Below are 13,907 nucleotides of genomic sequence, written 5' to 3'. Positions count from 1 at the left end.
TCCCTCTCGCCCCCCCACCCCTGCGCTCGGGCCCCGGGGCCCCGCCGCCGCCTATGGGTAAAGTCCCGCGCGCTTCACCCCCGGGCCCTGGGCACGACCTACCGCTTGCCGAGCCCCCGCCCCGGCACCCCGGGCTCCCCCTGCGAGCAGCCAAGAGGGCCGGTCTCGAAGCAGGGAAGGCGGAGCCGGAGAGAGCAGGTTGCTATTGCTGTGGGAAGCCAAACCGGCAGGCCTTGCTGCCCGCAGCACAGCCCGGGGGCTCTCCCAGCTGTACAGCTGGTCCTGTAGATGACTTGGCCAGTCTTGTTTCTTGCATTTTTCCGGCCCATCCCAGCAATTAACACCACCACTTTCAACTCAGAAGTATTTAGTTGCACATTTAGATTTGGTTTGATATATTTACAGTGGATGCCAAAGAGCCGGCTTGCTCGTTTTTGCCAGTCAGATTAATTTACTGAAACATCCCTGTAAAGGGTGGCCACAATCCACTAAGTTATAAAACATCACAAGGATCCCCACCCTCTTCCGAGGCAGCCAGAGCCCTGCTTGGTTTTGTATAGGCCGCTGGGCTAGAAGCAGGGCTTGCAAATTTAGCAAGGATCCTACAGAGTCCAAGGCTGCCAGAGGACTTGTGGCCACGAGTGGTTTCAGGTGCTGAAGGGAGCAGGGATGCATCATGGTTCAGGGCCTGGAGCACATAACTTCTGAGGAGAGGCTGAGGGGTCTGGGCTTATTCAGTCTGCAGAAGACAGAGAGGGGACTTACTAGCAGTTGTCAACAACCTAAGGTGGTTCCAAAGAGGATGGAGCTAGACTGGTCTCAGAGGTGACAGATGACAGAACAAGGAGCAATGGTCTCAAAGTTGCAGCAAGGGAAGTTTAAGTTAGATATGAGGAAGCATTTTCTCACTAGGAGGGTATTAAAGCACTGGAATAGATTACTCAGAAAGGTGGTAGACTCTCCATCCTTGCAGGTTTTTAAGGCACAGTTTGAGAAAGCCTTAGCTGGGATGATCTAGTTGGGGTTGGTCCTACTCTGACCAGGGGGTTGGGCTATATAACTTCCTGAGGTCCCTTCCAACCCTAATTTTCTCTGATTCTATGGGAGTTAGGGGTACAGTTTCTGAATCTGAACTTCCTAGACGAGTGGTTTTCAACCTGTGCTCCCCGCAGACCCCTGGGGGTTTGCAAACTATGTCTAAGGGGTCTGCAAAAGAGGACTAATGATCAAACGTACGTGAATACCCACACAGCTCAAAGGAGTCTGCACTACCATTCAGAAATTTCTGGGGGTCCACGAATGAAAAAGAGACTGAAAAATCACTGTCCTATAGCTTAAATGCTGGAGGCTGCAAGTGTGAGAAACAGAGGGGGAAAGAGACCCTGGACATACCCAGTTCATTCTCCCTTTTCAGCATCTAATCTTGGCCACTGTGTGGGATACTGGGCAAAGTGGACCTGTGGTGTGGCCCAGTAAATGGCAATTCTTATGTTCTTAAATGCACCAGAAGCATGGATGGATCTAGGATTTTAGGGGGGTGCAGATGATGTGGTGTATTATTGCATATGAACACAACGCTTATTTTCTCCCAGTTAAAACAAAGAAAACCAAAACCTAGAAGCTTTACTAATATACTAGGGGCCAAGGAGTATATTATTCAGTATAAGATCAAAGCAAAAACAAGTGCACATTTCAGTGAAGGTTATAATGTAACTTAATTAGAACAAACATAACAAATATAAACTTCACTGGAATTATACTTTGCTGTATCATACATTACATATTTAAAGAGACAACATACCAGGCAAAAATACTAAAATGTGGTTTCATTAGTCCTGTTATTAGAATTAAGTGTGCCTTTCAAGATTCATTAAACAAAATCAGGCCTTGAGCCTCTTGGCAGTGCACCCAATGCTTTAAGGTTGTTTCCACACCTGAGTTGGCATTTCCATTAACCTGAGTTAATCTTTTTAGCTAGAGTTAAAAATAGTCTGCAGGGTGGTGAAATAGGAGCTCCATTACCAGGAACAGCTAACAGACAGAAGAATTGAAGAGAACAGAATGGCTTGATTAGTGGAGTATTAAGGCCATTAAAAAAAAGGAGAGGGGGTTGTTAACAGCTGTGAAATGCAGAGTTCAGAAGGAATCAGGTAGATGACAACAATCCATGAAGTCAAGCAACTCCCTTACTGCTGCCACTACCAGGAAGCTGGTTTTTAGCTTTGGGTGCACCAGAAATCAAAGGGGTATGGGGGGGGGCAAGTGAATTGGTGAACCCCCCCCCAAACCTATGGATCCACCCTGAGCAGAAGTATTTTGTTGTCTCTGGGTACCCCAGCTCAAGAAAACTGTAAATATGAATGAACTAATCAATGGGCTGCTAGTACAGAGGTCACCAAAGCCCAGCTCACTAGCTGCCTGTAGCACCCAGGACATTTAAGTGTGGCTCTTGAAGAAAGAAATAGCAGGACATGGCAAATAGTTAACTGTGGGACAGGAATATATAAAGGAAGCAGCCAGCTGTATTAGTCTGAAGTTGGGCAGAAGATAGGGTAGAGATGCATGCACCTTGTAGACTAACTGGATCAGAGATGGGTAAGCATCTGTGAGCAAGAGCTCAGTTCATCAGATGATACTAAAGCACATGCACAGAGCAGACTCCTTGCATGGCATCTGTGTTTTTAAATCATAATAGTATAGAAGCTAAGGTGCATCTCAACCATATCTTCCTGCATATCTGAAAGTTTTATGTCCGGTGGTTCTCAGCCGGGTCAAGATTTTCAGTTGTTTCAGGAAGGATTAGGAAGTTCGGCCACCCTGTGTTAGACCCGGACTCTATCTACGTAAATTGGGAAATGTTTTTAACGTTACTTGGGAGGATTGGCTTCTGCATATATGGCTAGTATTGCTCACCGTGAAATAGAATATGACATCTTAAAAAAAAAAAAAAAAGGCATTAGAAATTGTTCATTTCTGAGGGCACTGACCACCACGGCCATACTAAAAATAGTTTCAGCCTGAGGAAAGCTTAGTAAGGATGGAACCAAAACGAAATCGCATCTGCATTAAAGGCAACTATGCATGTACTAACATGATTCTAATACAGCCTCTGACCAACATGAGCAAGATTTGTTTTTTCTGCAAACCATGATGGAGATTTGCTATTTGTATAGTATGGCCATAACACTTCTCTGACGATGGATTGCTGAGTGATTACTTAGGACAAGGAAACCATATTAGAAGCCTGCTGGTGACATTTACACTGTTACTAGTCCTTTTAAGATCCTCTTTTAATTCCCCTCAGACAAAGAAACATGACATAGGGTAGTCGTTCTCAATTAGGGTGCCCCAGCACTCTGGGATATTTTAAGATCCATTCAAGGGTGCTGCAGGGTGCTACACAAAATATTAGCACTGTTGGGTGTACAAATGCGATTCATAAAAAAAATCAGAGTTTCAAATAGGAATCCCTGGTGTTAAAAACCATTCTGGCCTGATGTGGTCTGAGTTCTTTGCAACCGAAGAATTGCTCTTTTTTTTTTTTTTTGACTACGCAAAGAGTGAAAGCTAAGGAGGGGGGATTTTCCAAGGCTGGTCTTCAGTCTAAAAAGGTTGAGAACCACTCTTTTAGGGTGTTTCAGGTATTATGTCTAGTAGATGCGTGTGAGGGTTTGAAGTGGTAAATTTGGGAATTAGTTGGGGAAACAATAGCCTATGAACACAGTTCCCACTGGATGGAAAAGAAGCCCCTTCTAGTTCCATAGTCCTAAAAACAAATAAGTGAATAAGCATACCCTCCCTCTATGCTCTCCCTAACACACACAACACAACACAACACAAAAGAACATGACAACCAAGGCAAGTGAATTTATTCAGTGTATACATGCAACATTTCCAAAACTGAAATCCTTTGGACCTGTCAGACTCAGGAAGGAAGATGTAAAGAACTAAGATTTTTTTCTGAAAGAGGTAGCCTGGATTGGACCAACAAAATGAAGTGTTGGAAATGTTATCAGTCATAAAAGATGCATGTAGCCTTTTTTTTTTTTTTTTTTTTTTACAAAGGCAGAAAGATTTTTTCCCCCTTAATATGTTCCATTAATATCATATTGATATTATCCACAGTGTTTTTTGACAAATCAAGAGCACCTTCCTGTACCTAAACAAGGAATAAAAGTTAGTTTTGAATGTGTTGGGGAAAGAATAGGGTGCTTTTAGACTGCCATTTTACTGATTCTACAGTCCATCTGTCATAGACAGCCTATTTCATCAGAGAGAGAGAGAAAATTTCAGTGCTAGCTTGACACAGTTTCTGCCTGGTTTCAGACTAACACAGTTAACTACCATGCTCTCCCTGGTTATTTATTAACTTCACAGTGATGTGACCATTTGCTGAGTTTGTGCTGCTGCCCCACACTTGTTTTTCATCCAGACATGGCTGCATACATAAGCTATGACATTTCAAGAATTCCTTCATTCTTGGCTCAAGAACAAGTGTGGGGCAGCAGCACAAACACAGCAAATGGTCAAGTTGCTAATCAGAGAGTAAGGCTGTGAATTGTCTAGCATAACATGAAAAGCCATGGAGTTTTCAGAGGGGAAAAAACACGATAGTTCTGTTGCCAAAGGCAGTAAGATCTTGACAAGTTTCTTTTGTCAAAAAAGTTAAACATTTGCTTTTGTAATTGTTTAAAACAGTTCAAAAGCAATAGGATCTTAAGCATTCTTATAAAACTTAAAAAAAAAAAAAAGGACGGGGGTGCTCAGACACTATGATAGGATGCAGTAAAATGAGAGATGAATGCTGTTGCTAGTTTATATAGCTGCTCTTTCCAATACTATTTTGTCCAGATGTGGGCAAAAGAAATGTAGCACTTCTGATTTTAAGCTCAGAAGGAAGCTTTGTTTGGTAATATCTTTCAACTTATTGACTTTTTACTTCATAAACTTAACTTAATGAAAATTAATTTATTGAAACATCTCTATAATGGACAGCTACAATCCACTAAGTTATAAATGTCACCAGGATCCTTCCAGTCTAGACCATAATCCTGAAAAACAGCCCTGGATTTATACCCCAGGCTACAAATTGATTCTGTGCAGGTGCACTCTACTGATCTGATTGCAAGCTAAGGCTTTAGCTTCCTAAGTGCCAACACTAAGTATTGTGTTACATACATGCTCAGTTTATGTAAAACCTGGGCCACCTTGTTGCAAACAAAAAGGGTTGTAATTTAATTCACACTATCACGAGTTAGTCTGCAAGCTGTCGTTTTGAATTGCTTCAAGCAAAAGGATTTAGAGTTAAACTACTTCAACCTTGATTGTGAACTGTGTGGCAGGGTTCAATGTAGAGCTCGTTGTTTAGTGCAGGGCTTGGAGTAATGGCAAAGCTTAATAAATAACAGAACAGAGCAGAGCAATCTCATTAAGCTAGTCTTGTTTGGATGTGCGACACTGCAATGAGGTCTTTCTTGAACCTAATTCTAGAGTGACATTCCTACAAACTAATAAGTACAGAGACTTCAAGGGGGGCAAGGATATCACCCACCAAAGGCAGGTAAGCTAAGAAGTAAAACAAATAGAGTTTAGCTATTTCATATCCAAATGGTGAAGGTCATATGGTTTTAAAGCAACAAGGCTCGTTCTATTTAAAAAACAAGTCAGAAAAACTTCTAGTGTTAGGATGCAACTGAGAGGCAACATGCAGGCCTTTATTATATTCCGTAGTCCAACAAAGCCCAATATATATCTAATATACACTGCTATCTTGTAAGTATACTTAGTGGGCATGTCTAGATGTGCTATTAATGCACAGTGAAGTTTCTGTGCATTAAAAAGGAGCAGTAAATTGTCCCTGTGGAAAGGGTCTACGCATGCTCCAGCTTTGGAGCAAAGTTGTTCGCAACCGGAGCAGGTGAAACCAAGAATGTTCATGCCCCCCTGCCCTGCTCCGCCTTGCTGCAGCAGCCGGGGGAGCTTCAGGCTCCCCCAGGTGCCAACCCCAAGGGGCAGGGGGCTGGTGGAGTGCTGTGTCCCAGTCATGCAAGGATTGAACCCAATTCCCACGTGGCAGAGAGAAGCATCCCCATCTGCAGGAAAGGGGAGAGAGGGTGGAAAACAATGGACATGTGGGGATTGGGAAGGTCTGGGAGAGGCATCTTTGCCTGGTGGGGATTGGGAAAGCCCCAATCCCCACGTGGCCAGAAGAAGCATCCCCGCTTGGCGGGGACAGCCATGTGGGGATTGGGAAGGTCCTAATCCCCATGTGGCTGCCAGGCAGCATCCCTGCCAGGCAGGTATGTCTCTCCCTACCATGGATCCCAACCTAATCCCCACCTAGCTGGGATATAGCAGTCCCAGCTGCCAAGACAGCTGTCCTGGCCATGTGGAGATCAGGACAGCCTGATTTGCATGTGGTGGGGAGACAGCTGCGCCTGCAGCCAGCACAGCTCCTACCACATGGGGCTTAGCCAGGCCACCTACCGCCTGGGCTGACCAGGAACAAATTGTTCCTGGCCAGTATCTACATGTGCACTACTGTGCAGGAGCTAATGCTCAGTTAATCTACTGCCTGTATTTTCATGTAGCAGATTAATTGCACATTAGCCTTTTTTACTGCACAGTAGTCTAGCACATGGTTAAACAGTGACACTTTCCTGTGCAGTAGAATAGTCTACTGTGCAGTAAGGTGCCTCATGTATCTGTTTGAAAGATGAGCCCAGTTGAGTCTGACACACACAGTAGCGGTTTTAAAGAACACTGTGTACGTGCTTCCAGCAAGTCTTATAAAGAAGCTTGCTTGCCTATGGGCACCGCCCATCTACTTGACTATGCTTATGAGAGAGCATTTTTGTTTTGTGCTGTGGCAGAACATTGGAAACCTCTTTAGGCTTCTTGGCCCAAAAGCAGGGACGGGAGCTCTGAGAAAGATTACTTGACTTATCTGCAGCTGGGAAACCTAGGGGTGTGGAAGTTGCTGGCAGAGGCCCTCAGCCCCCAGCACTGCAGGTACTGGGGGCTGAGGGCAGCAGAAGGCGCAGGGTCATACTTGGTACACCAGGAACTGCCTCTCCAGTGAGAAGTGGCTATGTGCATCTTTATTTAAAACAAAAGAAAACTTAGGAACATTCCTGCTATTCTAAACAGACAAGATCCTTGGAAGTAGTATATCATATGCATGTTAACATTGGGGGAACAAAGATCTTATGCTTGGGTTTGACTCAGACTTGTGTAAATCTTCCTCTCTGCTCCAGCCCCCTGAAAGAAACTGGAGAGGTAAAAAGGCATGTTTCTGGCAAAATCAGCTTCTGTTTTACTGCATAGCTATTCTCATGGATCAAAATATTACTTTGACTATCAGTAGAAACCCATTACATAAAGTAAATTATATTTCAATAAATAATTAGTTGATTTAGCAGAGAGCTAATAGTCATCATTACATCAATTCTCAATTAATTAACTGCAGATGATATGAGAAATCGTTACTAAGCAAATCCAATTGTGGTCTTACTTTGGATTTTTCCTATACTATTAAATTTTGCCATGGCCATAATGGATTCTTGTATTGTAAAATCACATTAGTCTGAGTCTGATACTTCTTCCTGCTAAAGCATTTTGTATAGCGATAGGATATTCTAATCAAACAACACCTACTCAGATGACACAAAATTGAATTTAATGGTTGGGTCCCATTCCTTCCCCTAATTGCAGGGTTTTTTATATTCACTGCACAGCTTTGTGGATCAGTAATTGAAACCAAATGGGTGTAGTCAAAAGCAGAGAACAAGGTACTATACAACAATCACTACCCAATACAGCCATTTTAGAAGGTGTTCGGTAACACAGTGAAGTTTTTTAACACGTTCTATTTTCAACACACCTCAGTGAATGTTTAACGTGTTTAGACTGAAGTTGTTCCTTAATCTTTCATTATCATATTACTAATAGTGCAACTCCACTGGAATTACAGTAGTGGGCATGCAAATGTATGTACCCCATCCCTTTTACTGAGAAGTTAAAAACACTGGTCTCCACTAGTTGTCCCCCCCATTATTGGATGGGCTGCTTCTTTTGAACCTGGTTGCGAGGTGGAGAAGGGGGGAAAATAATGCATTTGTATCCACGGCACATTTTCTGGTTCTACCTCTACCCCAGCTGCTTTGTTGACTATGCACTGGCTATTCCTCAACTGGTCTCTACCCACCTACTCAGGGGTTGGGGGTATACCTCCAAGAGAATCAAATAGGAATGCTATACCCCTTTACCTTGCATACACAGACCCAGATAGCTTGATTAGACTGGGGGAGGGCAGTAAAACAATTAACCTTTTTTCCCCAATAGCTAACCTCCTACTAGTCCCAAGTATGTTTCTGCATTTATTCCTTCTGTGTAATATGGGCACTAAACAGTGCAAGTGCTAAGGAGCAACAGACAAAGGGTTCCGATTATATTCCTTTAGTGACTGTAGCAACACAAACTGAATACCCCTAGCAGGATCTCACAGTGTTGCATCTTGTCATAAAATACTGTGTTGTGCTCTGAGCGGTGACTTGCTATGCTGAAGTGGGGTACAATATTACTTCTGCCACTGAGCCAGGGAAGGGGGTCTCTCAGTGTGGTGTTTCTGAATATATCAGGTAGGTCTACAGTTATACTCCAAAAGATACAAAAACCTATTTAAAACAGAAGAGTTGTTGAGCTGCTCAATATTAACACTTAAAAAAAAAGTCATGCTTGAGCCTTCCTGCTTCCATGTTCCTGTAGTGCAGTAGATTGGTTTCTTCATATATTTATGGTTCTCAACCTTTTTAGGCTCCAGGGTATCCAGGTTTTGAATTTGGCAGTGGTTGAGAACCACTGTTGTGCTGCCTCACCTGACCCCAGTGCTTCAAAAACTGGGTGTTGCTGCTAGCTCCATCACAAGGTAAAAGTGTCCCATGCACACCGTGGTCCACATGTGTATGCCTGCCTGCATTAGGCTCATCAGATAAGCCTAAAGGAGGCAGGCATGCCCTCTCATGGCACAGCCCTTTCAGATCTAGCTCCACATGCACCTCCTGGAAACAGAAGTCATGTGAAACAGTCCCACCTGGCAGCAGAGGTGGAGCTTGGAGATGGATGCTTCTGCTGCAGACACCATGCACCTGTTTCTAGAAGGCATGTGTGGGACCAGGAGAGGAAGGGCTGTGGTGGGAACAGGCACTGTGGCCTGCATTGTGTTTACAAGATAAATGCAACAGAAACAGGAGCACCTGCTTCCTGTTACACCTGCTTCTCTGACGCACTTCTTGGAAACCCAGGTACATGGGATAGTTTCAGCTGGCTGTGGTGCTGCACCAGTGGTATCCATGTCCAGGCTGTTGTGGTGCTGCTGCAGCCAGGTGAAAACTTTCCCCACACACCTTAGTTTCCAGGAGGCACATTGAAGCCAAAGCCAGGAGTTGAATAGGTGTGGCAGGAGAGAATGGAGCACTTCTGCCCATATCAGGTTGTACGAGCAGAAGCGCCTTTTTCTGCTGCAGTTGTTTCCCCAATTTGGATGCGCTTCCTGGAAACCAAAAACACTTGAAGACCTCACCTGGCTGCACCTGAAGCACTGGCATCATTCCACCCCTGACAGATTTTCTTGGCACCCCGGTTGAGAAACACTGCTTTGTACCCTCCTATGGAAAGTTAAATGGAACCTTGCAAATCAAGATGTGCTATTTTCAGCACATAGAATTAGCATGGATACTTATACCCAACTGCGCTGTAACAAGATATTAGTTCTAATGCATATTCCATTGAATGGCTGAATAGGAATGAGCTATCAGCTTGACTAATAATTTTCTTGTTGTCTCCTAGCACTTCAGTAACCTCTGCTAAAATCCAAGTGAACAGAGTCCACCTGCATTACCAGCAGACAGGACAAGGAGATCATGCAGTTCTGCTGCTTCCTGGAATGTTAGGTCTGGAACTTTTGTGTCTTAATATCATTTTTAATACATATTTTCATTTTTTCCTCTAAAACTAGAATGTACAGACTCATTTATTATGCAGAACTATCTTATTTAAAGAAAGGTAGTACAATTGATTACATGTAATGGAATTATGGGAAAAAAGCCAAAGGTATTTTAAAAAGTACCCACTTTGAAATTATTTAGAATACCAGACACTTTAAAATGCAAACATGCTGCCTTGAGTTGCCATTTCCCTACAGTGTACAAAGTCCCTCACACCTATGCAAAGTGCTGCTGTTTTGATTTGATATGGTTTATCTCTGTTTTGCACAGTAAGTGACTTAGCAAGGTACAGTGAGAGAGATGCAGGACTTTTCCTTTTATATGGAGGCTGAATGATGAGCTCTAAAAACAACACTGTTGCCTTCCAAATCCAGCTATAACAAGGAATATAATGACGGCAGCATTTACATCTTATTTAAACAAGGACCTTCTCACAAAGGGAAAAATGGCTCCTTTGGGATTTATGTTCACCTTTTTGCTATTCAGTTTACTAATTTTTCAGTTATTTTTGGTGTTATTGTTGACTGATTTTAGAAACTTGGATAGCAGCAGTGGCCAGATACCCATCTGGCTAGAGGCTGCAACCTGTACTTTCAGATGCCAGTCTTGCCAATAGCAATCCATGCCTTTGTCATCTCCACGTTGGATTATTACTGTGAAGCACTCAGTAATTTAGGACCACTGAGAAACTTATATACAGCTGAAAGAAAAAACACTTTATTTGCTTAGTAGCATTACTTGTCAGGAAAAGATTGGGGCTATTCACGTGCTTAAGTGAATTACAGGAACATGGCCTGCAAAGTGGGCCATGCGATTTGATATAGAAGTTTTGTCATAAAATACCTGAAAGATACATACATTGGAAAAATCTCTAGGAAAGATAGAGGGTAGAAAAATAGGAAGAGAAGAAAGGAAAAACACCAAAATGCGGGAAGTGCATTTGGAATAATGAAGTGTTCATTATTCTGCCTGTTAAAATATGGATCTTCTGACATAAGTCTTATAAAATGCATAAATGTACCTTTAAGTGTAATAAAAAGTAAGGTTAATTGATTGCTAAGCATTATAGACATGAGGTTGTGCGTGTTATAGATTGCTGAAAACAAACCAACCAACCTTCGTCTCAAATATAAGCCATTAATCTTTCAGTCTTATTGATAGCTTATAATGTCCAATTTTTAAAAAATTACACAGTTTAATGAAATCAAGTGCTATTTATTAATAAGTAAGTAGTTAAGGGCCAAAACTTGCTCCTGAAAGCATGCAGGGTATTTGAACCCTCTTTACCATCAGCTTGTATAATACTACAGTTATCACTTCAGATCAGTCAAGTGCTTCTTCACCTAGCCTGGTATTTTGTTTCTGGCAGTGACTATTAACTGATACTGAAAGGGACAAAAACAAAACAAAATAAATAAATCACTTCCAAACAAAGCCAGCTAATTATATTGGGCTGTATAGAGTAGTTGCAATGGGATTCTTTTCAGAGCCCTGGCACTTTTGCCGAGCCCAGTCTACAGTTTTTGCCATGTCTCAAGACTGATATAAGAGGAGGTATTTAGAGGCATATTTCTAGTGAGACATTTTAACAGAAACTCTTAATTGCTAGTGATAGCTGGTTCAGGGGACATTTGGGCTTAAAATATTCCACTGTTAGTCTTATAGCTAAACAAGATTAATCATGGTTTCTAGATGTTTACTCTAATAGCATCTTCTGAGTTGAAGCAGCCCAATGAATGAATTGGTACTCCTTTAAAAAAAACACCACAGTAGAAAAGACAGGTCAGCAGCTGCAGTGGTAGTCCCTCAGTTGAAGGATGACAGTCCTTTAGCAAATAGGCAAGTTATTAATGGGCTTTAGATGACTGATGAAGTTGATCAGTATGGATTTGCCAAGGACAAGTCATGCCTGACCATCCTGGTTCAGATAGCTGGTTCTTTGGATGCAGGGAGAGCAGTAGATGCAATATACCTCGACCTAAGGAAGTCTTTTGATACAGTCTCCCAAAACATTCGTGCAAGCAAGCTATGAAAGTACGAATTGGATGAATGGACTATAAGATGGTTAGAAAACTGGCTGGATCATGAGGCTCAAAGGGTAGTAATCAATGATTCGATGTCTAGCTGGCAGCTGGTATCAAGTGGAGTGACCCAGGGGTTGGTCCTGGGCCTGGTTTTGTTCAGTATCTTCATTAATGAACTGGAAGATGGGGTGGACTGCAGAAAAGGTCCTAGAGGTTACAGTGGATAATAAGGTGAATGAAACAGCATACCCTTGTTGTGAAGATGACTAATAGCATACAGGCTGCATTGGTAGGAGCATTGCCAGCAGATCAAGGGATACGATTCTTCCCCTCTATTTGGCACTGGTGAGGCCACATCTGGAGTACTGTGTCCAGTTTTGGGCCCTCCACTACAGAAAGGATGTGGACAAATTGGCCAGAGTCCAGTGGAGGGCAATGAAAATGGTAAAGGGGCTGGGGCACATGACTTCTGAGAAGAAGCTTGGGAACTGAGATTGTTGAGCAGCTATATACGTTTTGAATGTCTGCTCCAACATGTGCTAATTGGCATGCATCAGATTAGACTATTAAAATAGAGTCTGCTGGAGTGTGTTAAAATTAACACACTTCAGAAGCCTCTGTCCCATGTGCACCAAGCATCCCCACACTGCAGAATGATAGCAGGGGCTCTTGAACTAAAGCTCGTTGAGCAAGCTTTTTAGTTTAAGTAACCCCACTGCCACTTTGAAGTGCAGGATGCTAAATACTCATGATGTTGCACTCAGAGAGCCTCTCTAATTAAAGCATCCCCCCTCCACTCCAGATCACATGTATGAACACCCATTTAGTCTGGAGAAGAGAAGACAGAGTGTATTTAATAGCAGCCTTCAACTACCCGAAGGGTGGTTCCAAAGAGTATGGGGTCAGCAGTGGCAGATAACAGGAGAAAAAACAATGGCCTCAAGCTGCAGCAGGAGAAGCGTAGATTAGATATTAGGAAAAGCTCTCTCACTAGGAGGGTAGTAAAGCATTGGAACAGGCTACTAAGAGAGGCTGTGGAGTATCCATCCTTGGAGGTTAATACCCAGCTGGACAAGCCTTGGCAGGGATGACAGTTAGGGATGGTCCTGCTTTGAGCAGGAGGTTGGACTACATCAGTATCTCAGCCCATGGGTCACAAAAATATGTGAAAGGGTCATGAACAAACTTTAAAAATGGATTCTCCTTTAAACAAAAACAAACCATGGGAAACTATGGCTTTTCCTTTGCAGGTTGTCAGATTTCCAGCCTGCAAGGGGCTGCTTGGGGCTCCGTGTGTCCCACATACTCCCCCTCTGCCCCACATACCCACCCCCTGCATCCACACACTGCGGGGCTGGGGGTGAATGGCACTGGGTTGAGACTGGCCATCGATGTTTACAAATGGGTCCTGGTACAAAAGGAGGTTGAGAACCACTGGACTAGACCTCCAGAGGTCCCTTCCAACCCTAATTTTCTATCATTCTATGATCCAAAAATAAGCATGTTTGATCACAGACATGGTAAATACTTTAGAGAGTCTCTCTTGTTTGTTTGCCTCCAGAGCACAGCAAGTTTGCTTTATTGTACATTTTGAGTATTGATCTCAGCACAGCACCAATGGGGATGATTGAGTGCTTAAGTGCTCCAGGTATTGATGTTACTATCTCATTTCTTCAAATTGGCCTTCAAAAGTGCCCTTGAATCTCCAGGCTTTGCATCTCCCTTGCAAACTCCCCCCACCTTACAGAGTGGGTGGGCTAACTTTGGCCCAAGCTGTGTGTTCCAGCAGCAGGGAGGTGTGCTGTAGCCACATGCCTGCAGTAGCCCAGGCCAGAAGCCAGGGGGTGCTACATTTCTAAAATCAAAAGTGAGTGTCTGT

At 43.2% G+C, this 13,907-nt stretch overlaps 1 protein-coding gene across 1 annotated transcript in view; it reads left to right on the top strand.

Annotated features, from left to right (window-relative positions):
- Positions 1 to 13: 13 nt before the first annotated feature.
- The window catches only part of BPHL (biphenyl hydrolase like), a gene marked incomplete at its 5' end in the record, with an annotated part of 32,559 nt that continues 18,665 nt past the window's right edge, over positions 14 to 13,907 (top strand). The window contains 2 exons of the mRNA XM_006022195.2: positions 14 to 57; positions 9,847 to 9,950. Coding sequence (XP_006022257.2) covers positions 14 to 57; positions 9,847 to 9,950 — 148 coding nt within the window. The remainder of the gene's footprint in view (positions 58 to 9,846; positions 9,951 to 13,907) is intronic.

This window comes from Alligator sinensis, unplaced genomic scaffold (genome assembly GCF_000455745.1).
Source record: "Alligator sinensis unplaced genomic scaffold, ASM45574v1 scaffold579_1, whole genome shotgun sequence".
Classification (NCBI taxonomy): Eukaryota; Metazoa; Chordata; order Crocodylia; family Alligatoridae; genus Alligator; species Alligator sinensis.
This window is presented reverse-complemented; position numbering and strand designations above follow the sequence as displayed.